We start from the raw sequence: 21096 nt of genomic DNA, 5'->3' as shown, positions 1-21096 counted from the left end.
TGTAAGGCAACATAAAGCTGCAGCATTCTGGGAAAGCTTGCGTTCTCCCTGCCCCCAGCTTGTCTCCTGCCTGTGGTCTTTATTCCTGAAACCCTAATTGCCCAGGAGAGACTGTTGTTTCCTTCACTGAGCTTAGGAAGGAGAGTGTTCTATCCCAGTCACTTGGGTAGAGAGGGTGACAGGACTTGCCCCATGCTGTGAGTGAGCAGTGCTTATCCCATTCTGATAAGAAGTTTGCTGAATCTGGTGCTTCTGACTGAAGGAGAGCATTTGCTTATAAGAAATAAGCCCTTATTTTATATACTAGGAGCATTCTGGTAGTGTGCTGCTGAGGAACAGACAGATCGACCTCTAGTGGCAACACAGCCAACGTCACAGTTTTAATTACTTATAATTAATCTTTAAGCATTATTATTATCATCTCTCTTTAAGCATGATCATTGTTTCGAGCACTTACTGCCTTGCCCCTAGTTGTTAAATCAGCTTGTTGAAAGAGAGAGAGGGCTGCTCAAACCCAAGTAAAACTATGTCAGTTATTCAGCTCCAGGAGCTTTCTCTTTCTGGAGAGGTAGATACATAGAGGATTCTTTGTTTTCTGCTTCAGGTTCCCGGTCCTGCAGCCGAAATAAATCCAGCAAGGAGAAGTCCTCACGCAGCCCTCTTCGAGCAACCACTCTGGAAAGCAACGTGAAAAAATGCAGTCGGGTGGAATTCCGTGAACCTTTGGCTTCGTACAGGTTAGTGCTGGGATAGCTGACTATTGAGGGAAAACATGCTAAGGTTAGATTGAAGCTAATAGTGGTGTTTTTGATAACTCCTCAAAAATTGGTTTGCTTCCTCCCATCACCTACCCACTTGACAGCATATGGTATTGGACTTTTTAGTAAATATTACAAATTTATTTTTTATTCAGTGAATGTGAGTTGAAAGTCAACTGTTTTGAGATGGAGACAGGTCATCAAGTGGTATGGCTATGGCATTCGTGACCTGGTGGGTTTGATTGGTATTTAGCTTCAGTAATAAGAAACAAAAAGACTATTTCCTTATGCTTTTCCAGCTTTGTTTCATTAGTTCTCTGGCATATGTTCCTAAATGTGTTACCAAGACTGTGTGGAGCAAGAGTACTACTAGTAGTACTACAGCTGGTACTAAAGATACATTCTATTTTTGTGAGTGTGAGAAACTCATACAAGAACAGCTTCTCATGAAGCAAAAGTGGCACAGAACAGGCCATAGAACATGATTATTATCCTGACATCTAAGTTTTGGTCCCTTCTTCCACCACTTCAGTCAGCTGTGTGGTGGTCCTCCTTGATGCATGTGAGAATGATCAGGGTCAGTTTTGTTAATTGAGTAGCTCATGTACTAATTATGCTTCTCTTAAGTTCTACACTTGTTATTTAAGGCTTTTCCCTTTTAAATTGAAGGGTGACGTTACTTCTTGCTGATTTTCTAGTCTTCAACGTTATATATAACTCTTTTCAGACAGAGAGTGCAACAAACGAAATTTTGAACAGAAGTCTCTTTCTGTTTTGTCAGACTTGCACTATTAAATGTGAGGTGGTCAGACTTTAAAAGAACTTGCCTTTAAGGTGGAGCCAAGGTAGAGGAAGTCATTAATTTAGTTGATGAATGTGCTGATTGCTGAGTTTGAGGGTCCTACATTTGCGTTTCTGACGGTGAATTTTTTTCCCCTTCTGTTACATCAGGGATATATATAGTTCTCTGTCTTATCACAGTTCTAGCCAGCTTGAGGCCAAGCAACTGCTGTCTGGTTTGGAGCTGAGTGAAGCAGAAGGGAAGAGTGAGCTCCCAGCCTGTCTGGCACACGAGCGGGACGAGCGAGATCGGCACAGCAGAGGCTTTGACAGCCCCCTCCCTTCTGCTGCAGACGAGACCGTCGTGAGGTACCTGAATGACCGGCCAACCATCGAGGCCTTGCAGAGCAACGAGGCCTTTCTTAGGCTTGCAGCACCTCCAAGACTGGAAGAAGAAAAAACCAGTGGCTCCAGGGGAGATGAGAGTAGCCCTAGAGCTTCTCAGAGTAACATGTCCCAGGACAGTGAACTGAAAGTGTCTTCCCCTTCTGCCACGAGTATTTGCAGTGCTCATAGGCTGGAGATCCTGAAACAGCGGCAGCACGATGCCAAGTTGGAGAAGCTGAAGGAGAGGATCCGAAAGCAGTGGGAGCATTCTGAGGAGCTCAGTGGCAGAGGAAAGCACTTGGGATATGCTGAACAACCTGTCGTGGTCACTAACGTGGAGAACACGGTGACTCCCAAGGTCAGGAAGGTGACAGCTGTGCCTGCTGCTCCATCATACAGAGGTATGGAGGTGCAGATCCCCTCCCTACTGGCTGTATAGGGTGAGGGAGCAGAGCTCAAGCCACTGAGAAACATTTCAAAGCATGGACCTGGCTCATAGCTCTCTTTGGGCAATATGGGGGTGAATAACATGGTCTGATCACAGATCACAAGTAAAAAGAAATTCTTGCTAATTTACAGAAGTGTGAACTCCTTGGAAATTTTTCCTCTCTCTTCTTAGAATTACTATAAAAAGAAGCTCGCTGTATTGGTGTTTGCGTTGATTGCAATAACTTTTTTTATGGTCTCAGAGCTTAGTAACATTGTAGTGATTGAAAAATATTCACATTTTTAATAATCTTTTCCTCACCCAGTCTGCTGTTTTTCAACTGCTAACAAGTGGCAGACTGCTATATAGCTTTCTTCTAATTTAGCATTAGAAATGCACGTAGTTCCTTTTTTTGCTTAGCAGTTTCCCATCCCTTCCACCCTGACAAGGCTGTATTTACATTTTATGGAGTTGTTTTAAACCCTTCAATCGTTTACTTTCAGGTTTCAATCCTGCTGAAACAAGGATTCGCGCTCCAGATGGAAAGATCTGGCATGGGGGCGAGTTTCGTATCAGTCGGGAGCTTTACAGGAATATTGCACTCCAGTTAAAAGGTGAGCCTCAAGTAGAATTCATTAAGCCACACAACCTTCTCCAAGAGGCAGAGAAATATATTTTGTACAAGTCTACAAAGTCATGGAAACAAAAAATTGAAGCAATGAGTGTTAAATATACTGTATGTCTCTCCACAGGAGGAGTAACTTACTGAACACTAAACCAACAGCAATAGAAGTCCTTCTCCCCATTCTCTCATTCAAATACTTTTAACAGAAAAACAGTACTGAAAAGAATCAAGTATTGACATTTCTTTGAAAACAGGAAAATAGAAAAGTCTCCGTTAGAATAACTTCTGTTTAATTTTGTGGCTTTTTAATATGTGTTTGCATGAATGAGTACAATTTCCAGGTTGAAAGGACCAAACCCACTTTTGGTTTCTGTTTCCAAATGTTCTGCTTCAAGACACAATCTTTATTCATCTTTCACTCTGGAAAACTGCAGTACCATTGGCAGCTCTTTTCTCTGGGTGAGCTGGAGTAGGATGCCCTCGTGTGCTTTTTTATTTGCTAAGCTGATTACAGTGGAGTGCTGTAAGTTTGAATTGCCTCTGACTGACTGGGTTGGAGGAGGGGGAAGAGATTAGGTGAATAAAATGGAAGGGAATGGAAAATAAAATGCCCAGAGAACCCCTAGTTTTGCAGCGTAAGACCTTACTTATTAAGAATAACTTTTCTCTTTGCTCAAAACACTTAAGACTGACGGAGAATGCATTGAGATTAAAATCTGTAGGTATCTATGTAGTAATGAACCGATTTGTCTTTTTTCGTTGTACAACTTGATAAGTTACTGAGGACTTTTTATGGAATCACTTATAAAAAATAGTTCAGAAAGAAGAGATGCTCCTTTTTGGTACAGTTATTTTGCAAACGCACTCTTCAGATCAGTCTGTGAAATGAATGCCAAATTTCCACAGACTTTTAATCCACACTAGCATTTATTTTTTTTAGTTTTGGCTAGCATAACAAGCTTCTTATAGAAATTAAATTTTTTTTAAAAAAGATTCGTTGAAGAGATCTAATTAAAAGGCATTTGGATCATGTGTCCAGTGCCTAGAAAAGGAAGGAGCTGTGTGTGTGTGTGTTGATCCACACTCCTGTCCTGATGCCATGTGTAGAACAGCTGTTGTGGAATGTGTCTCCTTTCTGAGCTGAAAAGATTATGCTGAATAGCTGACTGCTAGTAAACAAACACTGGTGCTGCACATAATATATACTGTAAATGTATTTTTAGGTTGTCAGATTATCTATGCATGTGTTACTTCTGTATTAAATTTACAGCATGTGGTGTTTTGAGTGTGCACAGTCAGTTGTAGCAGAACTGCTCTTTGCTCTCTAGTGCTGAAATAATCTGTTACATCTCTGATATCTACAGCAGCACTGTTCTTTACAACAAAAAGATTTTTATGTATAATAAAAAACATAAAGACCATACAGGATGTCTTCATCTTTGTATAGCAGTTGGGCTAGAGGATATTGTATGGACCCCAAGCTTCCAGTAACTTTGTCTCAAAGATGTTCAGAATTTGCCATACTACAACAAAGTTGCGGTAATGGGAGCATGGTGGGAAGCAGCCTGTACTCCCCTGGAGTCAGGAAAGGGCTGTTTGTTGCTAAAAGAGGTGAGGAGGAAGTTAACTTTCTGCAAATGCAGTCATTGAGGCCTCTAGTGCTCAGTGCATTGATTGTCTTACCTGCTCTTGTTGTCAGCCTTAAAGGCTGCTAGAAGATTTGTAAGGAAATGGTGCTAAGGGTAAGAAAGACTCCTAAAATTCCATTCCTACATCTTTGTAATATAACCTCCTCTTCTGCCTCTGATCCTTCCTATGGATATACATCAGAGAGTGGATTCACATGAAATTAGGGGCTGTCAATGTTTGCATTGGCATCTAAAATAAAGCTTCAGATCTGTCCATAGGGGGAACAAGTTGGATGTTGGTTGTTTTAGGTTGTCTGGTCACATTCTTCAGAGAAGAGGAACCAGAAAACAGTGGTAGCAGTGGTCACAGAGTTCCACGTGTGCTGAATGTGCTGTCATGCATTAATGTGGAAGCAGCAGCCCTTGTGTTCAGGAATTACATGTCCTTGTGGAACATCAGAGCAGTAAAATGTAGGATCTGTAGCAGAAGAGAACCAGCAGTTGTTCATGTTATATTGCTAACATTTCTTTTAGAATTGAAAATTAACTTTGTAAAGATCTGTTATGGCCTTGCTGTGGCTTCACTGCCTTCCAGTGCATAGGTAAACAGACCTTGATTCAAAATTCCCATGCTGTGAGGATTTTAATGCGCTGGACTGGAAGTCATGGATCTGGGTATATAAACTGGGAAAGTCAGTGAATTTTATTGTGTTTCTCTGAGTTCCAGTTCTTCAAATGTTAAAGCGAGCTTGTTATTCTGTGTTCTCCCCTGTGGGATATCACTTAACAGCTTTTGTTTGTTTTTAGAGGATTCAGCGGTGAAAGGAAAATCTAGTGAGAGAAACAAAGAGAAGAAAGCGACCAGGCCAGTGCGGAAAGTGCAAAAACTGACACGATTGCCAAGCCCAGAGTCCAAACAAGGTGATTATTTCTGCTGTAGAGGGAGGATTCTTACATGTCCTTCAGAGATGAGTTTTGTCTCAAGAAAGAACAGTTAAAGTGTATTGCTTTAGAAGCCTTAGCTGTGCAAGTGCTGTTATAGTGAGTTTGTACACTGTGCTGTATTGGAGGTTGTGTATGGTTTTGTTGTTGGTTGGTGGATATGTGCACTTTTTTTGTGGTTTATTTTAATTTTTTGCCTTTCCACTTGCTGTGTGCACCTTGAGGAAACTGCTCATTCCCTGACTAGTCTTCCAAATCTTGGTATTTTTAAAGAAATGTTTATTTCTTTTACCATCTGATAACTTTTCCCCCCACTATTGTCTGACAATTCCACTGATGATTAAATATAATTTAATTATTTAGAGAAGATGATGCGAGCAGGTTACTCTAGAGCAGTGCCTTATGGAAGAAAATAAAATTAAACACTTGTGGAATTCTGTCAGTGCTTCTTAGTTTTCCAGTAGTGTGAATCTTTGATATTGGCAGCAAAAGAATTAGGAAGGCTTCCAGGTATGCTTCGTATTTGGTTTTAGTTGTCATATGAAGTGTGCAGCTATGGCTGCAATCACACACCAAGCAATTTCTTTTCTTTAAATATGTGCAAGTTTAGGCACCTTTTGAAACCCTCTTAAGGTTTTATATTTATCCTTACGTACAGTGACCCATAATCTGTAAACATTTTGAAGAAAAGCACTTTAAAAATTATTACAAAGTATTTTTAGAGAGTGAATATGTGCTTCTGCATGCTGTAAATTGTGCTTGTGAATACTTTGTGATAAGGAATACTAATAATTCAAATGATAAGCATGGATTTGCTCTCTCCTATGCTGATCAGTGCCTACTTACAGAATCACACTCAGCTGTCTTAAATATTTATGGCAGTTCCAAGTGAGGGAGGAGCTCAGTGCACAGGACAACCCCAGCAATCCCACTCTGTGCCCGAGGGCGTTGTCCAAACGTTTCTTCGGTCCGTTCTTGGGGCTGTGACCAGTTCCCTGGGAAGCCTGTTCAGTGTCCAAACACCCTCTGAATGAAGACTCTTTTCTCAATATCCAGCCCAGCCCTCCCCTGACACAACTTCAGACCCTGTCACTGGTTGCTACAGAGAGATCAGAGCCCACTCCTGTGCTTTCCCGTGTGAGGAAGGCCTCTGCCTTCAAGGGAGTCAACGGCTGTAAGCTCCAGCCCCTCCATTACATACGAAGCCACCCCCCTGTTATAATGGAGTAAATGTGTGGCAGATGATGACCTGAAATCCCTGGAAGACAAGAACCAGCTCTTAGTGACACATCCATGCTAGTCCACCCTTCTCCAGTCATTGCAGTAAGAAACTGCTTACCATGGCCAAGGCTATTAATAGCAGTGGCTCGTGTTCTGCCCCGTTGGCGTGTTTTAGTTAAACAGCTGACTTGAAATGGAAGATGACACTTTACACTGCCTCTTTAAACACACACAGAACTGATTGAGAACAGTGAGTTCTGCAGGAGAACCCCTTTGGCTGATGCCTCTGTTTTCAAGAGGCTTGTAGTGACATGTTTCAAGTTGACAGCTCTTTTATAAAATACTTGGATAATTTACAATGCAAGGAGTTCTCCTAGCAAAGGGTTGAGTAGTGGGCTGCAGACTTCTAGATTAAAATAACAAGCGAGAGGGTTGGAAACTGAAGACTGGGATTGCCAAAACAATTGTTCTGCTGGGCTGGATTTCACTTGACATTGTTGGTATCCTGTCTTCAAAGTGCTGTTGGGCCCAGTACAGTGCCGTTTTTGTTTAGCTGTGGTGATCTCATGCTGCAGTGACTGGGTTTCTTTAGGCAGAGCACTTGGAGGTAGAGCCTGAAATGGAATTGTTAAAAATCAACTGCAAATTATATATTCAAGTTAGGTACTTTTCTAGCAGTTAAATACCCCTGAGAGGTCTGATTAATTTACAGATCGTTAAATATCTGAATTACCTAATTAAATTTTCTTATATATACTGCGTTCTGCTCCAGAGCACTTGAAAGCTTACTATTTTAAAAAAAATTAGTAATATTGGAAGTTAGTTTGTTGAAAGGTGAGTTGAATAAACCTTACCATTTAATCTACCCAATAGTAGGTAAGGATGCCACCATAACCAGTTTTTATCATTTAATCAGATGTAGGATGATAAAATAATCCTAGTATATTTTTAATGGGTTTCTGTCACCTGCAAGGTATTCTGTCTTTGAACTAAGTATCAACTAATAGGTTTTATTCTTAACTGTTTTCAGCGCTGAAACAGAAGTCCCAGCTAAGGCACAGTGAGTTAGCATTGGTGTAAAACATCTGCTGCTCTATATTTTTTAACCTCCTCACAAAACACGTATCTCACCAATTAACAATCTGTAAAAACCTGTAAAGTAGTTTTGGGGTTTTTTTCCTAGAGTATTAGCAAATACTATTTTGATAGGAAGATTAAGGGGTTTGTATATCTCATCTTTATTTTTGCTCCTCTTATTACAGCAATTTAGTTGCTTTTATGTTTTTATTTCTTATTTTCCATATTTGAGTGGTGGTGAACAGCTCTAGAAATATTACTGCTGTCCCTAGTAAGGCTTGTTTGTATATTTTAGACCTGCATAACCCTTTCTTCTTTTTTAAATCAGTTTTTGTAGGGCATTAGGGTGCTGCAGTGTGTTTTGGATGTTACACTGGGACATCAGTGTTCTGGCTATGTAACTGCAGCTGTACTACTAATGCAAAATTAAATGGTACAGAAATGATGAAGGGCTGCAATAAATAATTCTTTCTGATACCATGGCAAATCCTCTAGACCTTGACTTTTTTTATTCTTTATTTTGCAGGTGGAAACTATGTGATAAGTGCATCTTCCTGGCGGGAGGGACAAAAGCTGGCAAAAAAGATCCTGGGTCCAGCTCCCAGAATAGAACAGGACAGAAGAGCTGTATCCAGTGACAGAACAGGCCGAGAGAGAGCTGCCAAGTCTGGTAAATTGTTCTTTTATCACTGGACTTACTTCATTTTACTTCATTACATAACACTGCATGTCTGCAGACTAGAGCAGACTTCAGAGGTAGAATGTTCTGAGATACAAGTTTCTTATCAAAACTGCTCCTATTTTTAACCTGGAATTTGAGGGAGGTGGGAGGGGAAATTTTGCTCACAACCATGGCTGTGGTGCACAGCCTCTGTTCCTGTGTGCATTATGGACTTTTTTAGAGTCATGGTCCCTGCACATGGGACTTGAGGGGTGGTGCATGCTGCAAGGGTGCTTGGGGGTATCTGGAAAAGATGAGATATAGGCTGCAACCAAAAAAATGGACCACCTGCAATCTGTCTTTGCTTCTTGAAGCCAGTGGGGAAAGGAATGGCTAGCGGTGGTCCACAGGCCAGATGAATTTTCCAAGTGTGCCGTACATAATCCATAAGCTGTGATTGAGCATCCTAGTTGAACAGGAATTGTAGTTCTTCCAGATACGCTAGAATGTCATCCATGTGCATCATAAATATTCACTGATTCCTCCACCAGCCTTTTTGAGAATTTATCCAGAATCTCAGACAGGACAAATAAGGCATGCTGGGAACTGCTGTGCTTCTTATGCCTGTGAGGTGGCGAGGCTGGTAAGAGTAGAAAGGGTGTGGGCTCCGTCTGAGCAAAGGCTGCCACATTCAGCCTGTGACACTGAATGAAGCAAAGACCTGTATACAGTGAGATCTGCCCTCCTCCCTCATCCTTCTTTTTGCAGCTGTTTCCCAAATTTGATTGTTACCTGACATATTTGACGTCTCATTCTTTAGCAGGCTGCATTGGAAGGACAGGTTCTGATTCTAGATTGGATGTTACCCGGAAAAGCTCTTCAAGAAGTTCCGAAAGGTCGAGAAGTAAAGTACGGTCTGAGACCAATCTGAGAAAACTGGAAGCTGCTCTTCCAGGTGATAACCAAGAAGATCATGCCTCTGTAAACAAGGATTTCCTACCTATGGAGATACGTGGCATTCTTGATGACCTGCAGTTGGATTCCATGAGTACAAAGCAAGAGACAGATGTGGAAAAGCAGAATCAGAAGTCTGTTTTGCCTACTCAAAAAATGAGGAGCCACAGTCCAACCAAAAGGAAACCGGACAAGGTAGCGGCCAGTGAGGAGCCTCAGGTGATCTCTAAGAAACGCCACTATGACAGTGATGAGGTTCGTCAGTACATCATCAGGCAGCAGGAGGAGAGGAAGAAGAAGCAGAATGAAGAGAAGAAAGCACAAAAGGAGGCAACAGAACAGAAGAACAAAAGGCTCCAAGAGCTCTACAGAAAGCAGAAGGAGGCTGTTACTAAGGTGAAGAATGTGGCTCCTCCTGAGCCTTCAGCAGCCAAACGGTTACAGGAAACCTATTCCAAACTCTTGCTGGAACGAACACTTTTAGAAGAGCCACCTCAGCAGCCTACGATGCAGGAAACACAGGTACAGCTGATTCACTAACTTAATGTCTTGCAGTTGGTTGCAGGAATAGGAGGCTGTATGTTCAGGGAGGTTGTGACTTGTGCTGTTCTGGTGATTATTGGTTAAGAAAAAAAGAACAAATCAAAATGTGTAGCTTTGCTTAAACATAGCGATTTCAGTCTGCAGCCTCTTTGCTAGTGGCTGCTTTTTAGTCCAGCAAGGCCTACTAGAAAGTTGACTGAAAATCATCTTTCTGTTTTAAAGATAAGCTGAATTCTGGATATTAGCCTTTTCAATTGTAATGGGGCAAGAGCTCCTAAATGCTGACACACTTTTTCTGGTTGTCTTCATCTCTAGCCCAGACCTGGTTATCAGCCATCTGGGGAATCTGACAAAGAAAACAAGGCTCAAGAGCGTCCTCCGAGTGCATCTTCCAGCAGTGACATGTCCCTTTCGGAGCCACAGCTGCCGCTACTGAGGTGAGCAAATGGGGCCCTGGGAGAGAGAGGAAAGTGCTCCTGCTTTCATCTCTGGGAGGTGAAAACAGCCTTGGCTCTTGAGCTCCTGTTCAGGGAGAGTAATTGTCTTTACGTCAGTTACAGCATTTTCCTCGCAGTAGAGAGGAAGCTGATCAGAAAACCATATGAAAATTTTGGCTATGGCTGGTTTGTGAGCGTGCGAATAAATAAAGTGAATGGTGGTTGCTGGTAATGTTTTGTTGACATCAGTGGGATGTGTATTTCATATTGGAACACTCTTATTTCCTCTGCCATTGGGCGAGAGAAGCTGATCCTATGAATCGTTTCTTACTGGATTTGCTGAGTGTTGCTCTTTCATTTATTGTCTTGGATACTGCTGTTAGTTACTCTCTGTGAAGTACCAAACACTTCTGCTTGGAGCTAGCCTTTTCTGATTTCTTTTCATGCAGCTTTCCCAGTTTTGAATTGTTCAGTGTATTATCAAAGTTTTCTTACTGCAAGACAAGGTGCCTAACCAAACATTTAGATATAAGGAACTAAAAATCCTGAACTTTATTGGATATCCTTAATACCCCTGTTGTGCAAGTGTCTTCATTTTTAACTACATAATGAATGTCTGCTTCTTAAATATATACTTGCTTCAGTAACTGTGTTCTGTCTTAGTAAGTGCAATGAGACCTGTTTCCCTTCTGGAAAAGTTCAAGGAAGCTCACTGGAAATGCCATGTACTACTGTGTGTAGAATAAAAAAGCTGAACCATATAGGAAATATTGTTAGTGTAACATCAGAAAGAAAAAACATAATTACTAATAGTAGAGGAGAGATGAGATTCACAGGACTGCATAAGGTATTCAGAAACCCTCATGGTAATCAGAGACAAGTTTTTTGGGGGACTTTTGAGGTGTTCTGGACATGGGCAGGTGATAAGGAAAAAAATAAACTTCTCCCTTTTGGAGTCAAGAAGTTTTTGAGAAAGACTTATTGCTGACAGTGGAAAAACCTCAGCTTGTTACAACCCTAAAACAGAGAGTACACCATCAGTGGCAATTCAGATTTGGGAGATGGTGTGTTTTTTGGTTTGTTGCTTTTTTTTTTACTAAATAACATTGTCTATCTCTTTACTGTCCCATTCCCCACCCCTCTGATTCCACCAAAAAGTATTTTGTCCTGAAATTAAATCTGTGGCAACGATGTGTTAATCTAAGGCATCAATACTCGTGTAAGTCGTCAACATAAGTGTTGACTTTTCATTTCAGGAGCGATTTGATGGAACCTCCGTGGGTACAGCCAGACAGGTTGAGCCCAAGAGTGCAGCTCCCGCATCCACAAGCTCTCTTGGGCTCAGGTGGAGGCGCTTGTTCCCCGCACTGGAGTCTGGAGCAGATGGACCTTCTGTCAAAGGAGTGTGATGCCATGCTGGCGGGCAGGAGGAGCCATTCTGCCCCTGTGGGGTCCCTGATGCCTCAGTCGTACCTGGGTTCATCTGCTGCACAGGAAAACCTCTTAGTAAAACCCTCTGCCAGCCAGTATAAGAGCAAACTAGATCGCCTTGAAGCTTTGAAAGCTACTGCTGCTTCCCTTTCTAGCAGGATTGAAACTGAAGCCAAAAAGTTGGCTGGCGCTGGTATCAACTACGGAACCATGTGGAACTCAGAATTTATGCAAGAAAACCAGGATGAGGGATGGTGGGCCAAGGCTGTGAGTCCTCCTGTGAGGGAGGAAAACGAAAATACTTTTTCAGCCAGAATTCAAAGGATGTTGGGTGCCTGCGTGTCTCGTACAACCTTTGACGACAACCTTCCCGGGGTAGGCAACCTCAGTGAGTTTAAAAAGCTCCCTGAGACCATCAGACCTCTTACTGATGTAGTCAGCCTTGGTCTGAGGTCTCCTGCTGCTAACAGGCACGAAGGGATCCTGGCACATTCATCCAAGAGGCAGACAGACTCCCCAGGGCGTGAGAGCCAGGCATATCCTCTGGGCAAAGCCGTCACTCCTCACGAGTCCAGCATTGACTCCATCAGTGAGGGGCCTCTCCTGAGTGATGAAAACCTCTCAGAAGAGGAAGGAGGCCAGCACAAGCAGCTGCCACTGAAGATGCTGGAGACATTGAAAGAGAAGGATTTTTGCATTCGGGAGAGGAATGCTTTTGAGCCCATAAAGGAGTTTCAGAAAGCAGCTGAGAGGTATTCCCCACTTTTCACTCAGACAAGTGACACACACAGCAAGGGGCCCTGGGAGGAACTGGCAAAGGGAAGTCCCCACAGTGTCATCAACATCTTTGCAAAGAATTATCAACTTCATGGAAAAGGTAAAAATGGAAGCTTTTCTTAAAGCTCTTGTGAATTGCTATTTTCCCAGACTTACTGCTCCATGCACTGCATGCTTCCACAGTTGAGGAATGTGCTTTCAGAGGTCTCAAATGTCAATCTGTGTAAGACATGATTTACAGCTGTCTCATGTAGGATGCTTTGTTTCATTTTCTTTTTTTGTACAAATTTATTCCTCTTTTTGTGATTGCTTTGTCTCTGGCCTAGAGCTCCTCATTCTGAGGGGGAATGTTGTCTGAGAAGTTGATTTTTGTCTTGTGTTTTTTTCTCTTTTTACCTTCATATTTTCTTTAAAGATGATTGCATGAAATTTTCTGCAGATGACTCTACTCCAAAGCACTGTACTCTTCAAAAATGTTTTGGTTGGAGTGTGTTAATGAAGTAAAGAATTTGATAATTTACAAAAAGAGGAAGACTGTGCTTGCTATGTTGTACTAAGACTGCCATGAGACATCTGTACTGCTGTTCTCCTGATGATTTTGTGTTTGAAAGGAACTCATTGTAACTCATGGTTGGGAGCATTTTAATTCCTATTACCTATTTGCCGTATGTTTGTATTTGTTACAACTTATGTCTCTCCCTTCTGTCTCCACACTTCAGTGTTTGAAGAAAGGCTGAACGGAGGCTCTGCCCTTCTGCGCCCTTTGCTCCCTGCCATGAGCCCTCCAGAGAGTGTGGCTTCTTATGAGGATGATTTTGTCTCATCGCAGGGAAGCAGCACTTTAACAGACAAAAAGGTTTCACGTGACCTCAGGTATCTGTGTTAGACTTCCTACAGAAATAAAAATGCAGAATTCAGGAGAAAATAGTTCATACAAAATTTGTTTCATAGTATGCTGGATATCTTTTCCGCTGTGCTGTACTATACTAGTCAAAGGGATGAAGTGCTTTCTTAGGACCTTGCAGTTAATACAGCAGCTAACATAGTTAAGATAGAATCCAGTATTCCTCTTCCCTGTCTGAGTTTTCCTGTTCTTTAGCCTGGACAGGTAGCTTTAGACAAGATTCTTATCCTATGTAGCCCGGTGGAAGTTAGTTCTCTGACTTGTGTGGCTGCAATAATGCTCAGTTGGGTAGTCTTGTAATTCAGAAAAAAATAGAAAAGCTATTAGAAAAGTAGATTAAATAGAAAAGTCTTAAAATGCCTTCAGTACTTCAGAACTTTGTAGTAAATCTGTAATTGCTTTCAGTAAGCGTTTATCAAAGTGCTTACTTTGTAATGGATATATAAACTGTCTGTAAGAATTTTTAAAAGCTTTTGTTCAGATTAAAATCTGAAGAGCGTAGATCTTAGACTCTCCATGGCTACTGCATGGCTTCCTGAATTTTCCAAGACCCTCCTTTTTGTTTATATCTTTTGGGCGCCTTGGGGGCAGCCACAAGTGTGTTTGTACCAGTGACACTTAACTTGAGAAAAAAAGAAGTTAAAAGGCACTTTGTGCACTGAAAATGTTGGCTGCAAAAAATGGGTTTTATCTGATTAAAATTTCGTTCTTCTGTTGGTTTTATTTGGTGTATGATGCATTGGCATCTCTTCTTTGTAAGTCTTTTGTAATCCTTTATTGAAAATTGCTTGTATTTCTGGCAGTTGATATCTGTGTGCCCAGAAATTATCTGAAATAAATGCAGTCACATTTTGAGTCACTCTTATGTTGTTCAGGTATGGAGTCAGATAGCTCTTAAGAGTTAAAATTGGACAGGATAGTTGTTATGCATCTTTTAGTCTTTCATATTATTGGAAGCATGTCTCAATATGTTTAATATCATATCAAATTTCCCAATGTCTTAGCTGTCATAGCTTTTAATCTCAAAACCAATGCTTTTCTAGATGGGCTGATTTGTGCAGTTTGCTCACCTGTCTTTTAAGTCAGAGTGAGGTAGTTTTCTTGTGCACAGTGTAACGTGGGAGCTGGAAGTCCTTAATCACCATCAGTGTGCTTCTTTTTAGTGTTGCTGGCAGCAGTAATTCAAGCATTCAGGAAGAAATTCCCAGTAGGAAGTCTCCCCTTGAGCCTCGATCTGTGGAGTTTGGTTCTCAGCACTCGCCTGGACCCCGGTCTGCAGCGTCTTCCCGCTCCTCTGCGTCCTCTAAAAAGAGAGGGAAAAAGGAACGTGAGTGCAATATTGGCTGTAGAGGATCCTTTTTTATCAAGGCTTTTCTTGTTAGGAAAATTGCAGTCCTACATATCTGGAAACCAATCTAATACTGATAGAATGATTGATTTATTCTTCCAGTGATTCCTTCCTAGACTCTTTTCCACTCTGGTTATTCTCTAACCCTAAAATACAGTAATTTAAAGTTAAATAAGCGAGAGGTTGTTAACAGCATTGAAAAGTTTCCTTTCCTTTAATATTGTGGGGGAACTATCTTTAGTTGATGTACTGAGAAAATGCCAATGGGCTTCTGAGTTATGTTTGTGAAGGTGACAACAAATTTGCCTGAATGCTTTGTCTTTGGATCACAGTTTGTTTTCATCAGTGCGCAGATTAATAAATACATTGGTTTCTGTGGTAACCTGTACATTACAAAAGCATTAAGAAACCTGAGGCTTGGTGCACTTGTAGTATATAAGCAATGGATAAAAAAGCCCTAGGTCTTAAGCCAGTAGAAACATGACAAAAATAGGATTAGGCATTCTAAATTATCTCTTCCTATTTTTTCAAAATTCTTTACCTTTCCCCCAAAAAGCTAGGCTGTATTCTGATTATTAGTAGTAAAGAATCAAATATTTATTTTCCTTATTTAAACTGATAGAGTGGTCAAATGAAAGCTGAGTGACAGTTTTGGCAGGGCACACAATATACAGAAGAGAACTTCATTGCCAGGCCTACATTTCTTGCTTGTTGGATCTATAGACTTCTAACTCAAAAGCTTCTTTAATTGGGGAAAAACTTCTCAATTCATTGTTCTGGGGCTTGTGATGGTAAGGTATTCACATGTAGAACCAAACAAACTTTAGACACTGTTGTTGCTTCTTAGGGTTGGACTCCTTCAATGGAAGTTCTCACCACTTTTCTGTGGAAGAAGATAAAATACTGTCTGAATTAGAGAGGGGATCCCAACAGGCTAAGAAATCCTTACCCAGCAGCAGAATTTCTAATAAAGAACATGAGCAGAACCAAGATACAGACAGCACATTGGAAAACTTGTCTGGACACTCCCTGATCAGGTAACAGGAATGTTGTAAGACTTTATGCAAATATAGTGACGCTTGGTAGTGTTGCTGGCTGTGTCTTTGGATATGCAAAAGGGAAGTAACAGAAATGGTCAAATGTTAGTAGGATGTGCATGCAGTAAATATTTTTCCCTGTATTTTAAATATGAAACCTGGTGTCATGTTCAGTACCTTAAGCTCTGAAATACAGTTTTTTGTTTCCCTCTTCTAGAAAAGCTCTTTTAGAAATGTGTCAGGGTTTATTCAACCTGTGCAGTCACCTTTCTTTTTTCAGTAGATACACAGACAATTTTGGCTGTACTTGTGTTCAGCTAATGCTCACAAAGCCCATCCAGCTCTGTGAGTTGATGCCTTTGGAGAGATGAACCCATCCTTTGAAAAGAGTGTATTAAAAAGAGAAAGAAACAAATATCTTTAGTTGCAACCTCTTTTTGTCTAGCTAAAAATGCAGTTTTTCTGCTAATTGTCCAATGAAGGTGGTTATGAAACACTCAGTTTTCACTGCACTTCTTTCTAAAACATCAAATAAGAGTGATCTCTCATTCAGTGTTAGTTTGGAGCAGTTTTGAGGTATTGGCTTCTGTTGGTTACTGTTGCTGACATCCAGGATTGGCTTTGAGAGGTCCTTTGATCTCCTGAGATGCGTCAAGTAAAGCAGGATGTTTTCCCAAAGAATTTAAACAGCAACTGTTAATCCTCTTTAGCCTAATAAAATTGGAATTTAAGTAAATTTAAGAAGCATTTGTATAATTTTCTCTGTTTAAAAAAGAAATGTCTTTTCTCAGGAAGTGTTACCACAGTGTCTTACAAATTGTTCAGGCCAAGTTTTGGTCTCCAATGCATTTTAGGAGAGAGATCAAGAGTCAGGGCAGTGGCTTGTCTCAATCAGTTGCATCCATGTGCTGATAGTAAACTGTTCACTTTTTAAACTGCATGTGCAGATGGTTGATTGCATCCTGACTTTCCCATGCCTGTCTCCTAACAGGAGGCAATGGAACTGCTTGTCTGGTCATGTAGAACATGAAGATACTGTCTTAAGGGTTTTTTTTTTAATTTTTTTTTGTGTGTGTGTGCTAACTAAGCTTAATACTTGGGGAAAAATAGGATGCTCTAGAAACTCAGCTCTGAACTGGGATTTAGGGACAAAACCCATCTCATGAGGCAATTTCCTGAAGACAATCTGGGCCTGTGCAAACTGAACAGACTGTGCCCTTTACGTGAATCTTTACGTTTGTGTGTAGGAATGGAAGAACAAGGTTATTCCTTTATTTTATCAGATGGCTGGACTTGGAAAATCACTGACTCCTTTTGGTTTTTGTTTCACTGTCAGTTTCTCAGACAAGGGAAGACCCCAGAAGACACCAACTTCTTCCCCATCTCCTGGCTCCCAAAAAGTGCTGCAGTTGGATTCTGGAGGCAATACAGCAGAAAGAGTGAAGTCACCTGCTGGCTTTTCTGGAGGTACAGCCCCAGGGCTGAAACCAAACATGGCCTTCCCTGACGTGGGCCTGGGAACCAGCAGGTCTGCAGCAGGAGCAGCCTCAGCAAGCGGTGAGTATTTGTAAAAACCTGCTGGTGCCAGAGCAGCTACAGCATTTTTCCTCGAGTTTTTGGTGTGGGCTGCTGAAGTGTGTGAGGGTGAGCATTGTGTGTTGTCCTGCAGGGTGCATGCGCTTCTCCCCCGCGGGGCTGCAGCACCGCTTGTCGGCGGAGCTGAACTACCTGAGCGCCATCGAGGAGTCCGTGCGGCAGCTCTCGGACCTGGAGCGGGTACGAGGCATTTCCCTTGCCCAGCAGGAGAGTGTTTCTTTGGCTCAGATTCTCAAGGTAATGGGAAAGTACTCCTTTGTCTTAACTTTTCCTTTTTTTGCCTTTTATTGTTTGTTTGCAAGAAAATTAATTGAGTTAGGGCAAATTAAGCTTTTGTTAGCAGTGCAGAGAAATCGTAATGGGCATGATGGGGCATCTCTGATAATGGCCATTTTTTAGGATTAACGTATGTTATCTTTCTTATTTTGACACTAAGGAAGTAGCTACTCTAGACTATGTGTCATTAATATGCCATTAGCTGGAATCACTGTTCTGGTTGTGTTCTTCAGATAAAAACATGATTGTTTACTGGGATTGATGTTGAGTTCCAGTGCCATGCAGTGTAGTTGTTTGGGCTGGATGATTTGTTTTATTCCACAAAAACATTTTTGGTTCAAGTTTCCTTATGTTGGCGAGATTGATTATTCTAGTTTGTTGAATTAATTGATCTCCTAAACTCCTTTCTGCACTGTGGTGAAAGAGTATGGGGAATGTGCATTGCTTTAAAAAGGAAGAGGGTCAGTAGGTTAAAAATTCTGTTTCAGCAGAAGAGACACCCCCAGCAGAGTAGATCCAGATCTTTAAGAGGTAGTTGGAACCAGTGGCTGAGGCAAATCAGGCCTTTATATGTAACTTGCATGGTTAAAAGTTGTTTTCCTTATCTGTAGGCACAGCAGCAGCGCCATGAACGGGACTTGGCTCTTTGGAAAATCAAGGCTGAACAAGAAGCTTTAGAAAGTCAGAGACAACTGGAAGAGGCAAGGCAGAAGGCAGCTCAGGTAAGGCTGCCCTTCAAAAATGTGGAGTGTGTAAGAGGCAAAATGTTTTAAGTAAATCCATGCCTACAGGTCTTCTTAATTTGAAGCTGTGAACGTATGAAAGTGCCGAAAGGGTTTTATACAGCTAAAAGAAACTCTCAAGAGCCTATTTCAAACTTTTTTTCTGGCAGCTTTTGAGAAATAAATCTGTAGTTACTGTAGCCAGACCGTTTTGGAGAGCTGAAGTGTCTGTGTTTTCTGCATAGGTGCATGCAGAGTCTCTGCAGCAGCTGGTGCAGTCACGGCAGGAGGCTGCACAGGAGCCCCCGTGCAAGGCTGCAGCAAAACAGGCAGAACCTGCGCTGCTCACTACAGATGCAACTCACCAGCTTCGTGAGGTGAGGCCTTAGGGGAAGAGAAGAGCTATTTTAATTGCAGTATTACTGTGAATACTTTTTTACCTTTTAAGTTATTTTCTGTTTGGTGTCATTCTTGGTACAACTTTTTCACTTTCAAAACATGACAAATGATAGGACTTCAAAGAAGCTACTCTGGCATCGTTACTTAGAAGGCAGTCGGCAGCCTTAAATCCCTGTTCCATATTCTTGTGATCTTCCAGTTAATGAACTGGTAAGAAGTTTGTTCTTCCAGGGTAGATTGATGACAGTGAGCACAACGTCTTCAGTTTGTAGGAGTCAATCTCCATCAGGGATTGATACTATGTCTGTTTCATGTGCAAATTAAATTAGAAAAGCAGAGAACTGCAATTTTGCTTACTGCTGAAGGTAGGAGAACAACAAATAAAATTTTTAAAAAAAGGAGAAGGGAGAATCTTGAACAAAGCTCTTGACTTGGTGCAGAGTTTGAAGTTTCCCTCTTTTGAATCTCTTTTTGTTCTTCGTGTGCTATACAGAATATTTATTATTTTCCAGGGGTTTATAGCAGTTTATCAGTTTTTTATACTTCTTGTTCCCAGTATGTAGCAGCTGCTTCAAACATGGGTAAGGAATGCAGTAACCAAGAAAAACTAACTCCATCACAGTTTAGAAATCACTGACTGTGGGTCAGTATTATGGGATGGAGTGCAAAAGGCTGATAAGTGCAAACAGAACTGTTTCCTCACAGCTCGTGCACATGTTGGTGCTCACCAGGGCTGATTTTATGATGAGTAATGGAACTGTAGAATAATACTGATGGTACTTATTCTGGACTCTGCCCAATATGTGAAGTTTAAATAATTTTTGAGTAGACAAGAGTGGGTTAAAGGAGCAGAAAAGCTCAGACAGCTCAAATAGATGCTGTGTATTGGTCATTGAGAGTAGATAGTGAAGTCTTGAATAAAGAAAAGGAGGCATTTGTAGTTTTTAGAGCTGAAGTGGATAGAAACCAGTTAAGAAACAATGGTGAAGAAAGAGAGAAGGCAGCTTTTCTTTGGTGTAGAGTTTTAATATTTTCAAATCTTGATTGAAGTTTGAGCATAAGAGATGCTGGTGGAGAGGCTGATGGGGATGACCTGGTCACTGATGCTGGGTCAGCAGAGTAGCTTTTCCCTCTCTATTCACAAGCGATTCCAGGTACTCAATTGAACAGCCATTTGTTTTAGCTGGAATGCAGGGGTGGAAACACCTGTCAGCAATATGCTGGGAATATTTTTGAGTGTACACTGTAATTTATTACATGTAAAAGAATGGAGTATGGGGGAATATGTATTCACAGAGCAGCATGCACCTTTACCACCAGAAGTGACAGGGGTTGTTACAAACCGCTGTAACCTCGTGTCTTACACAGTTGTTATAAATCACTAAATTGTCTGCCAGAAGGAATGTTTTCTCTTCCAGAAGCATTTTGATGCTGATAAGCTGACTGTATTCCCGTGTTTTCTGCTGTGCTCAGATGACAGAGTTAGTGCGGACCCAGATGTCAGACACTGTCAGTGCCCCAGCTGCTCCAGCCTCCACCTTGTTTGACCACCAGCGGCAGCACCATTCCGAGTTCATGAAGCAGCTGAGGGCCCGAGCTGATACAAACAGGTTTGGCTTCATGTTTCACATCTTAAGACAGGGGGAAGTAAGATTTCTTAGGTTTTGTTTCACCTATTCTTCCAGAAAATTTTAAGATGTCATAATAAGTGAGCGGTTGGATCCCATCTTTATGATTTTAATAGCATATATCAAAAGTGACATTAACTTGTTTTGTGAAACTCTGCATAAAAGAGTAGAAAAAGATGATCTAAATGTTTTGTGGGATGATTTAACCTAGTTTAAGCTTTAATAAATCTTGAAGCAGAAATTTTAGCTGTTACTGCTTTGAGTAAACTGATGAAAGCTTACGAAGACTGTATTACTCCTATGTTTAAGACAATGCAGTTTTAGCCGAAATGCTTCTCGTTTCCAGGAAATGTGAGTCTGGTGCCATATCACAAGGTAAAGAGGAGACAGGTGACTCAAAGCAGACATACTCACCAATGTTTGATAGTTACTCTGAGTCCTCAAGATCAAAGGTGCACGATCAGAGGTAAGAAGCTTTCTGTGTCCTGTTCACTTACCTGGTCTAGATAGGTTCTGTGAAGTTTCTCACAGACCTTCT

At 41.3% G+C, this 21096-nt stretch overlaps 1 protein-coding gene across 2 annotated transcripts in view; it reads left to right on the top strand.

The window, feature by feature from the left end:
• Nucleotides 1–21096, top strand: part of CEP350 (centrosomal protein 350) — a 67436-nt gene that overhangs the window by 13541 nt on the left and 32799 nt on the right. For both annotated transcript variants that reach the window (XM_066192138.1, XM_066192139.1), the window contains exons 5-21: nt 605–737; nt 1710–2326; nt 2856–2966; nt 5413–5526; nt 8372–8515; nt 9327–9982; nt 10319–10440; nt 11697–12748; nt 13368–13521; nt 14716–14879; nt 15748–15937; nt 17274–17494; nt 17607–17770; nt 18421–18531; nt 18777–18908; nt 20404–20540; nt 20905–21024. In XM_066192138.1, coding sequence (XP_066048235.1) covers nt 605–737; nt 1710–2326; nt 2856–2966; nt 5413–5526; nt 8372–8515; nt 9327–9982; nt 10319–10440; nt 11697–12748; nt 13368–13521; nt 14716–14879; nt 15748–15937; nt 17274–17494; nt 17607–17770; nt 18421–18531; nt 18777–18908; nt 20404–20540; nt 20905–21024 — 4342 coding nt within the window. The remainder of the gene's footprint in view (nt 1–604; nt 738–1709; nt 2327–2855; nt 2967–5412; nt 5527–8371; nt 8516–9326; nt 9983–10318; nt 10441–11696; nt 12749–13367; nt 13522–14715; nt 14880–15747; nt 15938–17273; nt 17495–17606; nt 17771–18420; nt 18532–18776; nt 18909–20403; nt 20541–20904; nt 21025–21096) is intronic.

Source organism: Chamaea fasciata, unplaced genomic scaffold (assembly GCF_029207755.1).
Source record: "Chamaea fasciata isolate MVZ Bird 193981 ecotype frontalis unplaced genomic scaffold, bChaFas1.0.hap1 SCAF_10, whole genome shotgun sequence".
Lineage (NCBI taxonomy): Eukaryota > Metazoa > Chordata > Aves > Passeriformes > Sylviidae > Chamaea > Chamaea fasciata.
The sequence above is the reverse complement of the archived record's forward strand: the minus strand, read 5'-3'. Positions and strand labels throughout refer to the sequence as shown.